The 22,803-nt window shown below is 37.1% G+C and overlaps 1 protein-coding gene across 1 annotated transcript; it reads right to left on the bottom strand.

Annotated features, from left to right (window-relative positions):
- Positions 1-330: 330 nt before the first annotated feature.
- On the bottom strand, positions 331-18,330 carry mapre1b (microtubule-associated protein, RP/EB family, member 1b). The gene is made up of 7 exons (XM_041256542.1): positions 18,182-18,330; positions 10,118-10,248; positions 9,884-10,029; positions 9,484-9,691; positions 4,554-4,681; positions 4,178-4,330; positions 331-1,941 (listed from the first exon to the last, which is right to left on the bottom strand). Exons 2-7 carry the CDS (start codon positions 10,236-10,238, stop codon positions 1,888-1,890), a joined length of 810 nt encoding a protein of 269 aa, XP_041112476.1. The 5' UTR covers positions 10,239-10,248; positions 18,182-18,330; the 3' UTR covers positions 331-1,887.
- Between the last annotated feature and the right edge of the window lie 4,473 nt (positions 18,331-22,803).

Below are 22,803 nucleotides of genomic sequence, written 5' to 3'. Positions count from 1 at the left end.
CTGAAAAGTTAGCTCCTCGTTTGTGTTTGAGAAGAAAACAATAGCAAGCTGGTCATTTGTTCAAATCAGGGCTCCAGTTATGCACATAATAATACCAGTATACAGCAGATTACCAAAACATGTTCTGCTTCATCTGTTACTATACAGCAATGTTACATCTGCTATACTAGATTAAATTGTGCCCATTAACTTCATGACCTCAAATGGCATTCTTTTTTTATATTTTTATTGTATCAGTTGTTCAAACATTTAGAAAAAAAGTACAAGTACAATAAACCAAGGTGAAATACTACAAGGACAAAGAACTGAAATACTACAAGGACAAAGAACCAGTTTGGAAATACAGAACTTTATTGTTAGTAAGAAACTGACTTCAGTAAATAAAAAATGCCCTGCAGAAAAAGACCAATAGTGGTTTTTAGTCCACAGTGTACAGGAATTTTAGGGCAAACAACTGTAAAAGGCCACCAGAGAATTTTGAGATAGCACCACTGTATTTTTTCTTCCCCAACAACGGCTAGTTACTGTACGTTTTTTGGCAACTTCTAAATTTCCATATTCCACCAGCACAAAACATTTCCAAAAAACGTAACAAACTTATTCTTAAATGCAAGCAAACCTAACATGGACCTAGAAGAAGACTGGCGAGGTACTGGCACATATACTACTAAAAAAACAACTGAAAGCAGTCTTTAAATTGCACAATACCTTTTTTTTTTTTTTACATCCATGGAATCCCTAACCCCAATCCCAATCAAAAGCGTTTGGCTAAAATGTCCTGACATGATCAATTTTACTGCATTACTGCACTGAAATTTAATAAATAGCCAGATACTTCTCTCTGACGCAAACAGATCATTAACAGCAAGGATGAAAGCAAAAAAGTGCCAATTGCACTAAAGGAAGGTGCAATTTCTAAAACAGACAGTAGTTTTTTAATGTGAATTTTAGGATTCAGGCTCAACATTTAAATTAAAATGTCAGCAGGTGACTGTGATAATAAACACTTTCAATTCCCCTATACAGAATAAGAGAATAAAAAGGTATATTTGATGTATTAATTCATTTTTAAGGGGATTCTCATCATAAACCAAAATCAAATTGCAACACTGAAAAAAAAACTGTTACACTCAAGTTCATTTTTTTTCCAGGGTGCAAATAAGACAAAAAAAATAACATCATTCTGCAAGCTACATGGGGTACAGTATAATTCCTTCTTTGAGTTAATTGAACTGTGCAATGCCTGAATCACATTTCAACACTATTGTCAATTCAGTAACCCTCAAAATTGACCCTCAGTAAATGGTCACCATTTATTTTTTAAACATTCTTTCTATTGCATGGGAGCGATCAGTTATGAGCAAAAGCACTCTCTTCAACCTGCCCACCCCCAATAACATTCTACTATATGCAAATTGCTTATAACGGTAAAAATATCAAATCTTACATGACTGCAACATCTGAAATTATCAGCAATCCATAAACCTGCACAATATTCAGAAGATGTGCTTGTTTTAAACTACAAAAAGAGGTGGCAGATGACAAGCTTAGGTAAAAAAACAAACAAATAAAACAAAGAAGGTGCCGCACACCTTTGTGTGTCTCTTCCCCCACCCCGCCACAGAAAAGAAAATACATTCTGAAGACTGACAGTTGTGTCATTTTACTCCACTGGAAACAATACAGCTCCACAGGCATCAGATTTCCATGTTTATTCAGGTCAAGGATAAAGAACTTTGCAAAGTGCAAGTTTTAAGAAAGGAGGTACTTGAAATTGGATTTGTTTTTGCTTACACAAACATTGATATAAAGTTTGTTCAGAACCAAATGCATAACATGATCTGGTGGGGGTACAGGTGATCTATAAGTTGCATCAAGGGTGGAATGTTAGTATTCCTCTTGCTCCTGTGGTGATTCGCCATCTGGTATCACAAAGCCCTCCTGAAAATAAACAAAGTGTAAAATTAATACATATGCTTAGTTGCAGACAATGTTAAGACAGATTGGGATTGTTTTAAGAACTTGTTATCCTGTAGCATTTGTGATGAAAAAAAAAGCAATTATTAGATGCACCAGGACTGTTATTTTTCTTGTTTATCTAGTATGGTCCACATATTATACCATTAGTTGTGCAGGGGTGTGCAATTTTTGAAAAATCTACTTGCCCCTCCCCATCGCAGAACACACACACAAAGCAGAATATAGCTTGTAGGATTGTGGATTTTATTTAACAGTGAACACAAATCAATCAATTAATGATTAACAGGGCCGATCTAGCCATGTAGCTTGACAGGTTCACTAAATTCTTCTAGATACACAAAAGCTTCCCTGTGACCCCGCCTCACCTCAACAATACTTTAAGGAAATCTTCTGCTAGTAAATTTAAGTAACATACTAAGAGTACAACTATAATAAGCAATACTTGGAGTTATTCAAATATAAAAATAGCTTCTGCCTGTTTTCTTTCCCACTCTTTCTGTATAAGCTGAATCCAAGTCCTGATGTATAGGTGTTTTAGTTTGTTGCATCACAGATACAAAATCATTGCCAACTATTCCTGCTGCTTTGTGCAATTCTGATTTCTTGATATTTCAGTTTTGTAACTGCTGAACCCCAGATTTTGAAAGGAATTGTGTATAACCATCTCAAGTTTCTCTACATTTTGTACTGCTTTTCTATCAAAATGCACACAATATTTACAGTAGGCAAAGCCAAAATGTTTTTTTCTTTTGTCTACTTTTTTTTTTTTTTTTTTTAAAACAGCGTACAACATCACAGTTATTTTTCCACATCGAACATCTTGTTCCATGACAACTAACTGGAACACTGTTGAAGCAGGGTGATCCTGGTTTCATACATAGATGGAATTAACACATAATACAGTCCGTATTTTATTTTAAAATAAAATATTGTGCAGATAATCTCATTTATAAGCATTTCATGTCTATCATTATAAACACTCGTCAATCTTCATGTTTGAACTGTTTCACAAATTGATGGGATTGTGAATGTCCAATAAATAACTAGATTTGAACGGCAGCAATATTAAAGTATTTAATATAGCGTGTAAATATGTAAATATGGTAAATATCACATTAAAGTTTTTTAAACATCCCAACAAGTAGGCCTACACGCTTGACCATGAGCGTTATAAATTACACAACACAATTTTTTCTAATATTTTAGTGACTGTGGTGTTTTTTTGGGTACTTTACTAGATTGCTGCATTTAAATGTCAAGTATCAAGAAAGCAGTTTCACTTATTTGTTCATTTACAAAAAACATAAATAATACCTTAAGTTTAAAGATTAATCTGTGTATTTAAAGATTAGTGTGTGGTAAAGTATAACGGCAAATCTTCTTGTCCCAGGCGTCGGGCGATACGAATTGCAAACCCCTGGTTGTGTTTTTTTTTTAATTGTTTTATTTATTTTAACAGCTGGGTTTTAGCGCTGGGTAGGATCTTAGCTTAGAGTTCAGGTAGAATCTTAAGTTGAATTTGTTGATTTAGGCCCACCATCTATATAATATAGTTAGGACATAGTGAAAATTATCACAAAAAACAGGGTGATTAAATTTCATATATAGCATAACAAATCACATGCAAGCAGGTGTGAATGCAAACCTCCTCTCTCCCAAAATACACATGGATTGTATACTGCTTTATTCCACACAATCTTTTTAGCATTAAACAAGTGGTCTGAATAACATAATACAGAGTGAACCGCTTTGTATATGTAATAATTACCACACCCCAGTATATACTTTGTACATCTCAACTGCTTGTATCCGTCTCTGACTCCAGGCAATTGGACACAGTCTGATGGGTATTAGAGCAGTTTTTTTAATAATTCAGGTCAGTACTTGTAAACATTAAAGTGACTGTATACCGGGATTAAGTGTTATGCACACCTATTAAGAGCCATTCAAACATCTGAATAAAATATTTTGAATAGGAACAACTTGTACAGTACTTTGTGTTTCAGATGTTTCAGAGTATTTTAGAGCCAGGGAATTTATGAGAAACAGTTTGAAATGAAACAAATGATTAAATAAAAAGACACCAGTTCAACTTACAAAAAAAAAAAGGTTGTCTTAAATTCCCTTGCTACTCTGGCTATATGCCAGTTTTGTAAACTAAAATGAACAACACTAATTCACTCCAGCAATTACTTACATCTGTAGCATACAGGATGTCAACAATCTTTTGTAATGTTGGGTCACTTTCTCCTTCTTTCTCTTGGCAGATAAGTTCAATATTCCTCAGTTTGCCAAAGTAAAAATCTCGCTCCTTCTCCATATCTTCAATTGTGATTTTTAGTAAGTTAACCTGAATGGAAAGAAGAAATGCATGAGTAGAGCAAGCAGCACATGGTTACCAATGAGCCCAGGTTGTGAAAAACATTGTTAATACGGCATTTCAGACAAGGGCATCTTACCTCCTGTATTTACCTTTTTAAACATTTACAAAGTCAATAATAATTTCTTACTAATAACGTATTACAATAAATGCGTGCTTGTCTGTATTATTGACCAAATGGGGCAGAACATACCTCCTGAATAAGCTCGGTCTTTTCTTCATCACAGTTTCCTGTTGGCCCTGGTCTCCTGGCTGCTCCTGCCCCTGCCCCCACTTTAGGGGCAGGTGCTGTCTTTGCCACCGCTGTGGTCCTCTGAGGGGCTGAAATAAAGAAACTCAAAACTCAAATAAAAAACTTGTAGCCTACAAATCAAACTCAGTAGCTGACAGACAAACAAGTCCAATTTAAATGTTTTTATAGTATCAGCATAGCTATGGCAGCACAATAATCTAATCCTGGCCAGGAATACACAAATAAATGTAGTACTACCAATCCCAAAGTGGATTAATCAAACAACTAAATCAATCCCCAAACAATGTGTGCAATCAAGGTTCTCATTAAGTTTCAGAGTACTGACAGAGGAAGGGAATCTTTGTTGCATACAAATTACATTTGTGAACCATTGTCATTTCAATGGCTAATAAAACTTTCTTCATAGTGCTAAACAAGCATTAAGGACACCATACAGGTGGCTCTCTCAGAAAACTGCATGTCAGATCAAATATATTCTTCCTGGCAAAAAACACATTAAAAATCAGATATGCATTCAATTTATACAATAATCACGTCAACAATGTGGAAATAGTTTTTAGTGTTAATTAAAATGAGCCAACATACTGCTATTCCTTAATGAGAACCATGCTCCTCCGTAGAAGAAAACAAACTGTGTTTAGAACCATGAAAACCCGAGCCTGATCAAAATACCAATTTTTGCCGCTGGTTTTCCTAAGGAATCCAACTCTGAAGTGGGTCTGAAATCTGTAATGTATAGATCAAGATCCTACATATTTTAGTTCCTCATATAAAATGCAAATTCTAAACAAAATAAGCCTGCCATCTTAAAAAAAAAAAATAACAAAGTGTGACAGTTTAACATTAAAGCTTTATTTATACAAATATATATATATAAAAAAAATCTAAACTTGGTCCAATTCCAAAATAATTTTAGGCCTTTAAAAATAACGATTAGAAATGTACAGGACTTGAAATAGATCTCGCTCTTAGGCTGCATTCATACTGGGTCCGTTTCAAAACGGAGTCGGTCCAGTTCGTTTCTTTTGAACGAATGTATCGATTTGCTTGCTGTTCATACTTATCTGCGAGCAAAGGGACCAAGTTTGTTTGTATGCAAGCTAAAGTTTGTTTTTTTTGCTCCTTTTCCCATTTTGTTCAGGACCAAGTTTGTTTGTGTTCACAATGCAGTTTTCAAGTGCACTTTGTTCATTTTAATGGTTTGTGTAGTTGACAAGTTGGAAGTTTACAATATCCTGCAAGGCATATTGAAAGATGGCAATTATTCATGTACTGCCCCGGTTTTTAATATAGCATGCAGTGTTCTCACCAGGAATTTTTCACAGCGTAGTGGTGGGAGGAGTGGTGGTGGGGCCAGGGCCAGGGCCAGGGCAGGAGTGGGGGTGGGGCAAGAAACAGGAGACCCTCGCAACCTCCTGCAGGCGAGCCAGGACAAGTCATGCAAATGTTTACGCTTTGTGGAAGTAGTTGTCAGGATAATATTCTATTTTTTATCTATGGTTGTCAGCAAGTAGATGCAGAGTCTGCGTCACAGGTTGACATACTCCCTAGCATGTATGCCATTCCACGGAGGGGAAACTAGATTTTTGCCACAGTTATAGTTTCTGTCCGACTGAGAAACCTGTTTTTACCTTTCAAAACATTAAAATCGCCTACGATTATGTGGATATAATTAGTGCTGTTTTTATTCTTCAAAAATAGCATAAATTAGTTTTTCTAAAAATACGTAACTTATACTTAATCACAAATGTGCTTGCAAGAATAAGTGGAAAACCCGCTTATGACTCTTGTTCCATAATTAAGGAATATACAAACTTTTTTTTTTCCACTTATTGCAAGTAAAACTAGACATGTACTGTGTCCCACACTTCATATTTTAAAACTTACATACTATACGAAAATCTATATCTATCTATCTATGGGAAACTGCAGTCATACAAAAGGATTACTGTAAAACTGTGTGTGAACTTTTTTTCTAAAGACCTTGAAATAAAAGACTGAATATCTCAAAACTGTTTGGAATACACATTACTTTTCTTTGTCTGAACAATTTATTTAACCCAGCTTGTTATGCTACGTTCCCGCTAACCGCTCGCCACAAGCAAAACGTTTTCCCTTGTGGCTCGACTATTTTCCTAAGTTCGCCACGGTGGCGAAGGTTTTGAAAAATGTACCTGTGTAAGACTGCCAGCACATTCAACGTGTGCTGGTAGATGAATCAATACAGACTGTTTAGTTTGATTTCATTTTGCCAAATGAAAGCTCTTTAGCTTGATCACGTAACATATGCATGCTACAAATGGGAGGGCAGAGGCTCTAATAGAAACAATCAGCGGGCAGCACTGCTTGTAAAAAACAAAAAAAACCCACATGGCATTCAAACAGGGAAAAAAAATGTTAGAAAACAATCTGTTCGGACCAAATTACCAGAACCATGTTCCAAAAGATGCAGCCCAAGGAATACCAGTCACCCATGCACACAACTAAAATATGACAGTGATAAAAACATACCCGCTGGTCACAAAAGAACATTTTCACAGACGGCAAGCCACAAACACGCAGCTTCATGATCACAGCTAAGTTTTTTTTTTTGTGTGTGTGTGTGTTTCCATATTTATCTCTTTAAAATGTGTTGAAATATATTTTGGAAATAGTAACAAAGTGGATTCAAAGGAGGAATAATTAATTAAATAATAAGACATTTACTATTTTAAAAAGAAGCTTTCATCTCACTATGATTTATTGAGTTTTAATGTCAGAATCGATGCAATATTTTACTGTCAGCAGTCACAGGTGAAAGAATACGGTAAAAAAAAAAAAAAAAAACACATCTTTTTTTAAACAGAGTAGTGGCTGTTCAATCCTACCAATATTATTAATCACATTGGTACAATCTTGTGGAAGAGCTGCAGTTGCTCAAGGAGGCATTAATATACACTAATAGCACTGTCTACAAGCACAATTTTGCTTTACCGTTCTGTAGTGGAAAGAAAACCGAGTCACAGTCAAAATAATGTAAAGGATTATGCAGTACATGAATATCTCTGCCATTTATTAAATGGGAATCAGAGTTATAGTGCAAATTAAATATTTACGTGTATTGTAAAATGGTAGGTTCTGGCATTATATGACAAATATCTGCATGTTTTCAGATAAAATACACCTCTTTTTGCCTTGCTGACACAGTATGTTTATAACTTGTTTATAGTGTTAAGTGGTTATAGTTTTTCCAATGTGGCTAAAAAATGTTAAGTTACTTTAGCCACAGTGGCTAACTAAATGAAAGTCTTAGAGGGAATGTAGTTATGGTATAATAAAGATTTGCAATGGTGTTGCTTGTTACAGAGCTGTGTATCAGGGGTGCACCCAGGATCTAGTCTCATCTTTCAACAGTGGGGGAATGTCCTAATAAAGTTCAGTGAAGTTCAATCTCGTCTCCGTGTCGCATACATTACACAGACCAAACTAAAGAACATGCTGTCATAACCAACCCATTGAAGAGTATTGAGAGCTGAAACAATTATTTTAAGCAAACCAATTTCATACATAAAGGAATAATCAAAGATGTTTCACAGGATTATTACTACTTTTTGGTCATTACGCTAAACTGAAAACACAGCGTAGCGGGCCGATTACAGCAGCATTTTTCCAGGTAGCAATGTAGCGGCCCGTTACGCTCAACAGCGCTGGCGAGAACCCTGGCAGTTTTAGATTCTTACATATTGCTGTGGAAGGAAGCACTGGAGGAGCACTTCATTAACTTAATGAATACATTTATTGAATGTCTACAGTAGTCGAATAATGGTTCTCCTACTGTCGGCATTAAAGTAATTACTATTTTTGTAAGTTTTGTCCAGCTCGGCATGGATTTTGGTGTCTGACCAAACTTCTATTAGCTTCAGTTTATCACACTTTCCATGTAGGTTAGGATTACCAGATTTCCACTGTGAAAAACTGGGACTTTTTCTTTCATCAATTCACAGACCCTGTAGCAACTCTGAAGCCATTAAAATAACAGTATATAATAACATAATGATAGTTCAAAAATTAACCACCACATGTTATATGTCCAGATTTAAAAAATAGATCAGCCATTACCATTTAAGCATATTGTATACACAATCAGAAAAATTAAAACAATCTGTGAGATTGTTTATTTTATTCTGAATAGCGCCAACACAAAGTAACATTACTCTGCTATTAACCTGCTGAGCACACTGATACAGTTATGTACTTAAATCAATAAATAATACAAAAGCAAAACCAGGACAATTAACAATTTTACTGTTTCCAACCGGTTATAAAAAATGAAGGCTGAAATTAACTGTGACTATATTGTAGTTCCTGAGACTTTTTTTTTTTTGCTCTACTTGTTTCCTCAGAATATGAACTAAATTATGGGCGAAATGTTTACTTCCTAGTCAGGTTACCTTTAAAGTTCGTTTCCTATGTGCAAAAGGACTGAGTCCACCTGTACACACTGAGGTTTAGCAAGCAAACCAGACTTGGTGCGTTTGCCAAACAGACCGAGGCCACCTCTTTAGGTGGACTTAGTACGGTTAATTTCGCAAGCAGACTTTGTTGTTCACATTTCACAACAAACGTATCGAACCAAACCGAATCGTACCGAGTGCAGACCAAACCCTCTAAAACGGACCCAGTGTGAATACAGCCTTACAAAATATATCTGAAATCAAACAGAAATGGGGTTGTGTCCACTAAGCATACATCTGTATAAACAAATTCTCTCGTTTTAAAACACTGACAACCCGCTTTTTAGATCAGGATAAAACACTGTTTGAAGACATATCTGAGCAGAACCAAAATTTACACAGAAACAAATGTCAAAACAGCCTGCTTTTGATCTCACCTGTTCCCCCTGTGACGGGGATTTTCTTGGGTTTGTTCAGGGCAGACGTGGAAGTATTGAGTGAGGGTGCGGTCTCCTGACCTTGTCTGGCACCAACTGGGTCATAATCTTTCCCATCGTAGTTGGCATCAAAGAATTTCTTGAACCACTGAACAAATTCAAAGTTGTCTTGGAATTTTCCTTTTATTAATTTGTCCACAGGGATAATCTTTAAAAAATGATTTTCATGTTAATTGCATGGACAGAAATAATACAGCAGTAATAATGTATGTTAGCATTAATGTACAGCAATTAAAAACAACCAGAATGTGAATATTGCAATAGTTGCTTTTTTTTTTTTTTTAAACCATAACTACATGCCTAGATATAGAAAAAAAAATGTAAAAGTATTAGGACTTACTTTGTCAACACCCATTCTCTTGAAGCTTGCTTGTAAAAGTTTATAATTGTGGATGAATTCATGTTCCAGTTTGGCTTGAAATTTCACTTTCTTCATCGGCATACAACCTGGGAAAAGCATGTCCATGAACTGGCAGTATACAGAGCCTGGAACATAAGAAATATATATTTGATTTATTAAACGTTGACAGAAAATGCAAAAAGATGACATGAAACAATGTGCTTTATACAATACCTGAACAAAGCAATTCAATCTTCGTAAGGTTCATTTGTAGAGATTCATTTATCCATGCCAACATGTCATGTCGACTCAAATTATCACTGGTCACTGAGGTTGAATATACGTTCACTGCCATCTTTTTAAATCTGCAAATAAAATATAATTAGAACATCAAAACTGTCCATTATTCTTAAAACTTTTATAGGACCAAAGTTAGATTGCATTGAGAAAAGTAAACATTCATATACTCATACTGTGTTTAAAAATAAAACCTGACTGTAAAGGCAGCTGATGTCTTACGTCTGTCTTAAGCAGCTTAAGTACAGACTTTGGTTTCCCTTACTGGCAGCACATCCTGTATCTCTCAAACTAAAAATCTTTCCCACTGAACACACCAATCAAAACTTTTTTTGAAACGTGTTCAAAAGGACACTTGGTGCCTATGTGTGTGCTAAACTAAATCTTAAAATCATGTTTTTGTATGGGTGTCAACATATAATACTTATTTCCCTTCCAATTAAACCAAATCAACACCAAGCACAGCTGTTAAAACTATGCTTAAACTCATACTAGATTTGTATTTATTTTTTTCCTGGGGGGGGGGGGGGGGGGGGGGGGGTTCAGTGCCAATAAGTTGGAGAAACAGCCGTCTTGCTCTAGTGCGCACAGCAGCTGCCCACAGCTGTCACCGCCAGATACCAGTCAAAAGCATTCTACAAACCAGGGTTCAAAAGAATTAAAAACTGCTAGCATAAAACAATGTGTCAAATATGATAAGAAACTGTCAGCATACTTACACAGCATGCTCAATTTTTGATGAGTACATGCATTAAAAACATTAAAATCCCATATCCTAATAATTTTTTTGACCACATCAGTAAGGGTTTGGTAGATTTGTTACTAAATGATGAGGTACCAGCCATGCAAATTCTAAACTAATTACAGAAAGTGGCAAATAACATATTTTATATATACGGTGCCTTGCAAAAGTATTCAGACCCCTTACCAATTCTCTCATATTACTGAATTACAAACGGTACATTGAAATTTCGTTCTGTTTGATTTATTTATTTATTTTTTTTTTTAAACACTGAAACTCAGAATCAATTATTGTAAGGTGACATTGGTTTTATGTTGGGAAATATTTTTAAGAAAAATAAAAAACTGAAATATCTTGCTTGCATAAGTATTCAACCCCCACACATTAATATTTGGTAGAGTCGCCTTTCGCTGCAATAACAGCTTTAAGTTTTTTTGGGTAAGTATGTACCAGCTTTGCACACAGCGTCGGAGTGATTTTGGCCCATTCTTCTTGGCAGATTTGCTCCAGGTTGTTCAGGTTGGTTGGACGACGCTTGTGAACTGCAATTTTCAAACAGTGCCACAGATCCTCAATGGGATTGAGATCAGGACTTTGACTGGGCCACTGTAGGACATTCACATTTTTGTTCTTGAGCCACTCCAATGTTGCTTTGGCCTTGTGCTTGGGATCACTGTCCTGCTGAAAGGTGAATTTCCTCCCAAGCTTCAGTTTTTTAGCAGACTGAAGCAGATTCTCTTGCAGTATTTTCCTGGATTTTGCTCCATCCATTCTTCCTTCAATTGTAACAAGATGCCCAGTCCCTGCTGATGAGAAGCATCCCCACAGCATGATGCTGCCACCACCATACTTCACTGTAGGGATGGTGTGTCTCGAGGCATGGGCAGTGTTAGGTTTGCGCCACACATAGCGCTTTGAGTTTTGTCCATAAAGCTCTATTTTGGTCTCATCTGACCACAAAACCTTTTCCCACATCGCAGCTGGGTCACTCTCATGCTTTCTGGCAAACTCCAGACGTGCTTTCAGATGGTACTTTTTGAGTAACGGCTTCTTTCTTGCCACCCTCCCATACAGGCCAGTGTTATGCAGAGCTCTTGATATGGTTGACTGGTGCACCATTACTCCACTCCCAGCCACTGAACTCTGTAGCTCCTTCAAAGTGATTGTTGGCCTCTCTGTGGCTTCTCTCACAAGTATCCTTCTTGTTTGAGCGCTGAGTTTTGAGGGACAGCCTTTTCTTGGCAGTGCCTGGGTGGTGTGATGCAGCTTCCACTTCCTGATTATTGATCCAACTGTGCTCACTGGGATATCCAAACACTTGGATATTATTTTGTACCCTTTCCCTAATCTATGCATTTGTATTACTTTATCTCTAACTTCTGTAGAATGCTCTTTGGTCTTAATTTTCCTTCAGATTCACAGCCTTATCTATGATCCTTCAACAGTGGGGTTTTTATCCAGAAAATGTGACAGCAACTTTAATGGTTCACAGGTGGAGGCCAATGGTAAGGTAATTGTGTCCTCGTTAGGGCAATTTCTTTCATCGGTGCAAACTGGGAGCTTCTACAGCACAGGGGTTGAATACTTATGCAAGCAAGATATTTCAGTTTTTCTATTTTTCTTAAAAATATTTCCCAACATAAAACCAATGTCACCTTACAATAATTGATTCTGAGTTTCATTGTTTAAAAATAAAATATCAAACAGAACGAAATTTCAATGTACCATTTGTAATTCAGTAATATGAGAGAATTGGTCAGAGGTCTGACTACTTTTGCAAGGCACTGTGTGTGTGTGTGTGTGTGTGTGTGTGTGTGTGTGTGTATGTATGTATGTGTGTATATAGATATTATATATATATATATATATATATATATATATATATATATAGACACACACACACAGTACCGTGTAAAAGTATTTGCCCCATCTGACTGTCTGCATTTTTGCATATTTGACACTGAATGTTATCAGATCTTCAGCCAAAATCTAATATTAGATAAAAGGGATCCTCGGTGAACAACTAACACAATTTTGATACTTATTTCATTTATTTATTAAAGAAAGTTATGCAACACCCAATGCCCCGTGTGAAAAAGTAAATCACCACCTTAGACTCAAAAACTGGTTATGCCACCTTTAGCAGCAATAACTGCAACCAAATGCTTCATGTAGTTATTGATCAGTCTCTCACAGCGCCGTGGAGGAATTTTGGCCCACTCCTTCATGCAGAACTGCTTCAACACAGTGACATTTGTGAGCTTGAGCATAAACTGCTCGTTTCAGGTCCTGCCACAACATCTCAATGGGGTCTAGGTCTGGACTTTGACTAGGCCATTCCAAAACTTTAAATTTCTTTTTCTTCAACCATTCTGATATAGACTTGCTTGTGTGTTTTGGATCATTGTCTTGCTTATGACCCAGCTGCGCTTCACTTCAGCTCATGGACGGATGGACTGACATTCTCCTGTAGAATTCTCTGATGCATAGCAGAATTCATGGACCCTTCAATGTTGGCAAGTCATCCAAGTCCTGATGCAGAAAAGCATCCCCAAATTATGACACTACTACCACCATGCTTGACCGTTGGTATGAGGTTCTTACTGTGGAATGCAGTGTTTGGTTTTCGCCAAAAAATAACTTTTTCATACCTGTACATTGCATGTTTGATTACCTTGTGCACCAAACAAATGAAAGAAGCACCAAACTTTGGTGTCATTTTTTCTCTCTGACTCTCTCTATATACTACTACAACCCACAAAAAGATCTGACCAAATTCAATGTGAAAAATGTGCAAAAATGCAGAAAATCAGACAGGGGGCAAATACTTTTTCAGGGCACTAAAATATATATATTTTTTATATATATATATATATATATATATATATATATATATATATATATATATATATATATATAATAAAAAAATCAGGGCTCGCAAAATCGCTAGCCCGACGTTCCAGGACAACCAAAAAAATCTGTCAGACTTTTTTTGGCTGCTTGCCCGAAGGGCAATCAGATTTCTTACTCTATAACAAGATAATGTATTCTATAACAAGATAACGTTCTGATAACGTTCAGCTGTTTCTCAATCGAGATTCCGCTCACAGATCATCCCAGTAAAACATGTTTAGAGGGATCGATGTTTTTTCATTGGTAACGCTGGAGTGATTTTGCGGTGACGTACTCGTACACATTGTGTGCGTACCTAAATTCAACGTACTGTTGAGCGTGGACTCAACAAAAACGTCACTATTGTCACAACACTTCCGGGTATTTATGAACGCTTCGTTGCATTCCGAAACTAAATGGTAAAATATATATATATATATATACACACATACACATACATACATATTGGATGCAGTTACGTTGTCATATTTGCTGCGTCTTATTTGTTATACAATAATGCATAAATAAAATACATCATGTGTGTATATTAACAATTACCGTTTTGACAACGGTATCAGTATCTATGTTTAAATCCCACGGATAATTTTTATATAGCAGCTTAATCGTGGTTGTGTCTGTCGCCATCTTTCTGTTGAGCAGCTCACCAGCTCTGACAGTCAATGCGTTCGTTGACTCAGCGTTGAGCCAACGCTGCGCGTCACTAGCTCTCAACAATGAGTTTAGGAACAATTTTAAGAGTTGTTGCGTCTCAGCGGTGAATTTAGGAACGCAGCTGTTGCTTGTGGCCAAATCCCGCGAGGACTGCCCCGGGTAACACCCCAGCCAACTCAAGCAATTCTATTTAGTCAGCACACTGGTGTCATACGACTGTCTGCTTGAAGGGTAAATGGACACTACGACAGCCAAAGTATATACTTTTATATTGAATACTATGATTAGACAAAGTTACAGACTGGAATTACAAGCTACAGTACTCTGCTCACCAATATTCACATTTTGTTATCTTTATTAAATCGTTAACGTTATTTCCCAACCCATTGGGGGGAAAATAAATAAATAAATAAACCGAATAACATAGTTATTATCACTGTCTCAGATTTAGCACGTAGCACGTTAACATCACTTTTTTTCATTTCTTTAATGTGATTAGAACATACCTGTAATTTTATTTTAAATGTATGGTGCTTGCTTGTAACTTGCAGTACCGAGTGCAGCAACAGTCTCGAGTCGAAACCGTCAGTCGAGTGTAGATATACTATTTACACCCTCGCTTTTAGTCTTCATTATACGATTAAATACTGATTTAAAAAAAAAAAAATAAAAAAAATCAAACTTCTGCTGATGTTCGCTCGTACAGCTCTATGCAAAAGATTTCAATTAACATTTGCAATTGAAACAAAATCATGGGGGTGGGGGGGTGTACTGTGTTCTTCAATGAATAGGATATAGCCAGAATACTGGATACAGCATGCCACAAACAGGTACTGTACTTGTACTTGTAATATGTTTAATATACAACACTTGCACATTTTAATTTATAATGTGTGCACATTTGTTATTTCATTTTTGTTATTTTTCACCTCCAACCGGAGCAACCTGTGCTTTGGATCAAAAGCTATAATGCTCTGCAACTGCCCGCCAATGTGGATAGCTATTGAAAAACTAGTAGAAACTAACTAACACAAGTCCGGGAAAAACAAATGGAAGTCTGGAAAAAGTATGGAATTTTGATGTTGAAAAAGTGTATGAACCATGAGATACTGTACCTACACTGAGTACAGTGTACTTTGTACAAATCACAGTCCACAGGTCAATTATGGGCAACTAGACATTTTTTTTGGACAACCAAATGTCTACAATGGACTGCCTGAAGGGCAAGTACCATTACCAAAATGTATATATATATATATATCTCAATGAACCATAAGAACTTAAATGCCATGTTTAACTCTTAAGCCCCTTTCACACTGGCATCCTCTGCCCAGTTTGGAACCTACCCGCAATTTCACACTGTTCACACTGCTTTTGATAAAGCAGGATTGATCTGGGTGACAGATGTAAGTAAACAATGCGCGAATCAATGCCCCGGAAGCAGCTTATTACTGACACTTCTCTCCATGCTTCTCTGGATTGAACAGTCGGCCCAAACGTTGACTAGAGCAAATGTTTCTTCATCCCTGCTGCAATCTGGCTCATGGTGTGTCTCAAGCAACAGAAATACAGCTAAACAGAATAAACAAAAACGTTCCTTGCAGAAGTGAAACCTTCATGCAGGCGTGGCTGTTTGTTATTTCGTCCGCCGTTTTGTCTCGCTCAATCCAGGTCAAAGAGTGTTGACCCACATCCTGAGGTGGGTCACTGGGACCCGAGTAGGAGTGCATGTGTGAAAGGGGCTTTAGATGACAGAATACTGATTTTGTTTCCATAGCATATAATACTAAATATTGGCTTTTGTTATCATCTCATATATAACAGATTGCCAGTATAATTAATTAGGGCAAGTGATAATAAGTAAGTACACCAGCTTCTTCTGTGCTCCAAGATTACACAAACCTTCAAACACATTGTAGATTAAAGGTCAATGATCTATTGCCGATAGAACCAGTGCCCCCCTGAAACAGGTCTGTTTCAGATACTGCCATGGTGTGGTGCATACTGAGGTGTTAGCTGATGTGACAGTTTTGTTGTTGTTTTTGGTTAGCTATGGACATACACCACCATAACATTTTGAGGTTAACCTGCTTTATACCTCTTCTGAGCACCATTAAATAGTTTTTCTTTTTTACAGGTCCTTATAAAGAATGCATACAACTTGTGTCCCTGCAAAATCACATGCATTGCACGGTTCCCAGTAGGTGAGCATTACTGCGCACATTAAAAAGGGAACGTAGCATTGTAACCTTCAGTCCAGAGATCCATGTGCAGACACAGCCCCATTCCCTTCCTCATCCGTAAAAGGAGAAGACTTCCGTCTTCAAGGAAGCCAATTAGGTCATCTCAAAACCATATTAAAGCAGAGCAGCCAATCGGCATTAAACTCAAAAGGTGTGGTCTGTGTGGCAATTTACCAAACAGGAATCTGTGGAGAGTCATGCACTGTCTGGCCTGCATTTTGAAGAATAACTGTTTATCCCCTTAGCTGTGTTAATTTAGTAACACAATATATTACAGTAGTCAGGAAATCTAAACACAAACTGACAGGCTGTAGCATATATCATTGGAAACCTTGTACTGTACTATACTCAACAGGTGCAACACATTTAATTATATTTATAAACGTTTTAATTCTTAGCTTTCCTGGAGTGTCGCAGGTGAAACGTTGGTTCATTTCATTATCAAAATACAAACGATAATCTTTTAATACAGCGTTGAGAAAGAATCGTCCTTTTAAAAGCATGCGTTAGAGTCCCATACACGTTTTTTATATCACAGTCATTATTTACATTTTGTTCAGTGGAATGATGCTTCTTAACTGATGGCTAGGAAAACACCGACAAAATTTATAAAATGGCTAGTTGCGTATGTGAAAAAACTACAGTATTCCACTATTAACAGCAATAACGACTATCCAAACATTTCTGTACAGACAGTGTTTTACATATAACCAAAAAAGCATATGCATAATAATAATAGTAATAATAATAATAAATAAACATCAGATGTAATGTATTATTTCAGAATAACGGCGCTGCACATGCTTATTTATTTACGTTATGAACTGAAATTATTTTATTTTTTTTAAATCACACCCTACTTCACTCCTACTGCCTGGCGCATTCACAGCAGCAACCATTTGCTGGAGCTGTTGATTGTGAGGAGACCAAACCGGCTTTTTTTTTTTTTTTTTTTTTTTAATACAGTTTTACTCGTTGTGTGTGTCAATTTTACATAATCCGTGTAGCTTTACGCCCTTCCCGTTTAACTTTTCGCTATCTCCAAGATGCAAGACTAATCGATAACTAAATCTATCTTCTCAATTTTTTACAAGAAATTACACATCCCTGGTTGTATCACGTATTCCTCATGGTCAGGTCTCCTCATATAGAGCAATAACCCACGGTACTTCTCTTTTGCTTAAATTATAAAACGGATTTTATACCTCTACCGCAATTTAAAAATAAATAACTTTCAGACATAAACAGCGCATTTCATATTCCTGCAGAGTGCTGTTGGATCACTTGTTCAGTATTTGTAATTTCTTCTTTTTGTGCGCCCGTGTTCATTTAATCGGGTCTCTCCCATTCTCACCGCTGCTGCTATCCTTACCCTCTCCCTCCTTCTCCGCCATTCAGTTTCTCAATACATATTTTTCTATCTCAAAACCGACCCCAAAAATCGACTCTTACCTCTTTTATTTTCGGTCTCCGGTATATTCAACAAGTAAAAACAATTAATAAATGAATTTATCTATAATATTTTATTCTCTTTTTTTTCTGCCTGTCTGCCGCCGGTTTCTTTCGTTCTGTCCCCAGTTTGTTCAATCTGCGCACTACGTCACAACGTAACGGTTGAATTCTGATGCGGGTGTGTGTGTGTGTATCCCGAGCTGCGTCATCACTCGGAGGAGGCGAGCCACACACTTTAACCCTTACAATACCACACTGTTGTTTGTGACCAAAGAAATACTAGTTATTTAATAAAATAGAGTCCTCATTTAACTACACACGACTTTTCCATATCATGAATAAAAAATACCTTGTTCAAATACTGTACAAATTATGATATTTCACAAGGAGCACAAAGGAACAGTCATGTTCTCCTGTAAAATTGTAAAAACGTATCAAATCATAACAATGCCATTTTGGCATACCCATAATATTAAATGTGTGTGTTGAATGCAGCTTTACAACGCATTGTGGGAGGTCCATTTGTTGAAATAGTAGGACAGGGTAGAGCACTGTTACTATAGTGATCTGCTGTCTTCATGTTTAGGGCCGTCCTGTGGACAGAGATGAAACTGCTAAGGAAATACAGTTGAAGGATGCAGTTGGTCTACTCGATGTTTTCTGGCGCACATGCATGAACATAACTCCAGCCTTTAGACTGGTCAGAATATAGTCAGAGTACTTAATCCAACAATAAACACGGCACAGCAGCCTTGCATGTCTACTGCCAGTCCCCATAATATTCAGTGTTTTTACACTTCCTAATTATAAAGCTCATTTTCACCGTTAAGGTTCTGCTTGCCTGGAAGACACAGGGAACTCTTAGGCGCCACCTGCTGTTCCGTTGAAATAATGGCAGGAATGTGGAAATATCTATAAGGTGATAGTTATTTTTAATGTTAGGGTGTCCCACTTTACATTGACACGCATGCCCACTGGTGCTCTTTACGTAAAGAAACTGCTTCTTATAAAGCATGAGGCCATATTCACAAAGAAGACAATGTGTATTTAAAACCTTGTTTTAGTTCCTATATAGTAGAACCACATGAACAAAAACTACACTGATGGAAGGCCGATTCGTTTGCCTACCAAAGAATTAATGATTGAGTGTTTTATATTTGACCATTTACTTACATCACAAGAAACAGATCCTTAAAAACATCTCTCTCTCTCTCTCTCTCTCTCTCTAACACCACACCAGTGTACACAGGACTACTAGAATTCCCAGCCTTTTCTTTTAAAGAATTAGAAGACAGAAGGGGCTGTGTCATAGTTTGAAAAAAACTACAGTAGCAAGTTCCAGCATTATATATTCATGCTCAAGCACTCGCAGTACCTCGCATTTCAAGGAAAGTATGTTTTAATCCAGCATTGTTTTGATTTGAATTGACCTTTGTAGTACTGGCAGTCACCTCAGTTTTCATTGTTGTATCTTTTGTCTAGTATTGCAAAAGGAACAGCTGGCCAGTCTCTACCCCACCTTGGTGAAATATTTAATATTTTGTTTTTACACTTTTTGCTTGTGCATTATGTATGTTTGGATGTCTGAATGTATGTCTTTTTCTGTAAAAGCATATGAAAAACATGCCGGATTCCATTCAATAAAATGAACACACAAATGAACCACATTCACTTTATTTTCTATGATTACACATACAATACATAGAAGAGGCAAGTTTCTAACAAGGAGTTATACATTTGAGATACTGATCTTAACTGTTATTAATTTGATATCGTAGGCCACCCTTTACCAACAGCGTACACATATAAGGTATTTAAAAAAAAAATAAAAAATTCTAAAACTAGAAATAAAAAAGTAGCACCAATAGAAGTAAAAAATACCCTAAAACCGCTTTAAATCTGTTGAGGTATTACTGTGAAATCTTAACAGTACAAAGACATCACTTTTCACAAGGCCTACAAACACCTCTAGTCTAGGGCACATGTTGGCATCATATTTGCTGGATTATTTATTTATTTATTTATTTTGGTTTAAATCAATGATAGCACCAGTTTTATGTTCACATGATTTATAAACATTTTTAAAAAGTCAGTGATTGGTCACCAAAAGAAGGGTCCAGTCAACTTTACATCATCAATACAGTTGTTCATTGAAGGCAAAAATGCACTGGAAATCCTCAGTGTTAAATTACACACAAAAAAAATCCAGATTAACATATTGTTTAGAAATGCTTATACAGTACAAAATAAACAGTACTTCAGATATAGGCATTTGGTAAGATTAATTCACCTGGTTTTAAGGGACATCAGTATTGCATATTGCTCCTGTATTATGGAACTCACTTTGTATGTTATCTAATTTTGTAGTTATTTGAAAATTACAAGCAAAGCAAGTCTGATACATTTTTAAGCACTAGACAAGACTAGTACTTAGCAGTTCCTTTTTGAGACTCATAGGAGGCTGTGTGGTCCAGTGGTTAAAGAAAGGGGCTTGTAACAAGCACGTACCCAGCTCAAATCCCAGCTCAGCCACTGACTCACTGTGTGACCCTGAGCAAGTCACTTAACCTCCCTGTGCTCAGTCTTTGACTCTGCAGCTGATGCATAGCTCACACACCCTAGTCTCATATCTTGTAAAGCACTTTGTGATCATGATCCACTATAAAAGGTGCTACATAAAGATTATTATTAATGGGTGAAATTAAAAGCAGACTTTAAAACTTGGGCTATGTAACCAATTTCTGTTTTACGTATTTAAAAAAAGGAGGAGGAATTAGTAATATCAACTTTAGAGATGGTTTGGATCTTCAAAGCAGAGACTGGTATTGCTGAATGGGCATTTACTATATATCCTGCAATTTATCAAACTGCTTTGGGTCGTCATTGCCAAAGAGTTATACAACCTTATGGGGTGGTGTGGGGTTTTTAATTTTTTTACAACAGCTAAAATAGAACAGGTTGCTTCCTGACAATAAAATCCTAGAGCATTAGGTTTGCAGTTTATTGTGTGCCTGTATTCTGGCTTACAGGCAGGCATTTTAAAATACCTCTTTTTAAATGCTGCTACTGATTGCTTTGCTGTAGCTGAAGACCTAGCTTTGTTGACTTTGCCAGCTTGCTCCTAAATATATTAAACCATACAAATCTATTTTCACAGGACAAACCAATGTTAAAGCTGTTCCTCACTTCTTGTTTTTGCTTGAGTGTAATAGGCACTTTTGAGAGATGTTTAATTCTACTATTGATTCCGTTCCCTACCTGATTCTGTTTACACAATCTACAGTGGCTTGCGAAAGTATTGACCCCCCTTGGCATTTTTCCTATTTTGCTGCCTTACAATCTGGAATTAAAATTGATTTTTTGGGGGTTTGTATCATTTGATTTACACAACATGCCTACCACTTTGAAGATCCAAAATATTTTTTATTGTGAAACAAACAAGAAATAAGACAAAAAACAGAAAACTTGAGCGTGCATAAGTATTCACCCCCCCCCCCAAAGTCAATACTTTGTAGAGCCACCTTTTGCAGCAATTACAGCTGCAAGTCTCTTGGGGTATGTATCTATAAGCTTGGCACATCTAGCCACTGGGATTTTTTCCCATTCTTCAAGGCAAAACTGCTCCAGCTCCTTCAAGTTGGATGGGTTCCGCTGGTGTACAGCAATCTTTAAGTCATACCACAGATTCTCAATTGGATTGAGGTCTGGGCTTTGACTAGGCCATTCCAAGACATTTAAATGTTTCCCCTTAAACCACTTGAGTGTTGCTTTAGCAGTGTGCTTAGGGTCATTGTCCTGCTGGAAGGTGAATCTCCGTCCCAGTCTCAAATCTATGGAAGACTGAAACAGGTTTCCCTCAAGAATTTCCCTGTATTTAGCGCCATCCATCACTCCTTCAATTCTGACCAGTTTCCCAGTCCCTACCGATGAAAAACATCCCCACAGCATGATGCTGCCATCGCCATGCTTCACTGTGGGGATGGTGTTCTCGGCGTGATGAGAGGTGTTGGGTTTGCGCCAGACATAGCGTTTTCCTTGATGGCCAAAAAGCTCAATTTTCGTCTCATCTGACCAGAGTACCTTCTTCCATATGTTTGGGGAGTCTCCCACATGCCTTTTGGCGAATACCAAACGTGTTTGCTTATTTTTTTCTTTAAGCAATGGCTTTTTTCTGGCCACTCTTCCGTAAAGCCCAGCTCTGTGGAGTGTACAGCTTAAAGTGGTCCTATGGACAGATACTCCAATCTCCGCTGTGGAACTTTGCAGCTCCTTCAGGGTTATCTTTGGTCTCTTTGTTGCCTCTCTGATTAATGCCCTCCTTGCCTGGTCCGTGAGTTTTGGAGGACGGCCCTCTCTTGCCAGGTTTATTGTGGTGCCATATTCTTTCCATTTTTTAATAATGGCTTTAATGGTGCTCCGTGGGATGTTCAAAGTTTCGGATATTTTTTTATAACCCAACCCTGATCTGTACTTCTCCACAACTTTGTCCCTGACCTGTTTGGAGAGCTCCTTGGTCTTCATGGTGCCGCTTGCTTGGTGGTGCCCCTTGCTTAGTGGTGTTGCAGACTCTGGGGCCTTTCAGAACAGGTGTATATATACTGAGATCATGTGACAGATCATGT

This window comes from Polyodon spathula, chromosome 8 (assembly GCF_017654505.1).
Source record: "Polyodon spathula isolate WHYD16114869_AA chromosome 8, ASM1765450v1, whole genome shotgun sequence".
Classification (NCBI taxonomy): domain Eukaryota; kingdom Metazoa; phylum Chordata; class Actinopteri; order Acipenseriformes; family Polyodontidae; genus Polyodon; species Polyodon spathula.
This window is presented reverse-complemented; position numbering and strand designations above follow the sequence as displayed.

What these genes read in the sequence shown, in the direction of transcription:
- mapre1b (XM_041256542.1), bottom strand. Translation starts at nt 10,238, where the DNA reads ATGGCAGTGAACGTATATTCAACCTCAGTGACCAGTGATAATTTGAGT. An exon ending in CCCCGTCACAGGGGGAACAG is followed by an intron (nt 4,682 to 9,483) that starts GTGAGATCAAAA and finishes TCTTTATTTCAG; the next exon opens with CCCCTCAGAGGACCACAGCG. An exon ending in AGACCGAGCTTATTCAGGAG is followed by an intron (nt 4,331 to 4,553) that starts GTATGTTCTGCC and finishes CTTTCCATTCAG; the next exon opens with GTTAACTTACTAAAAATCAC.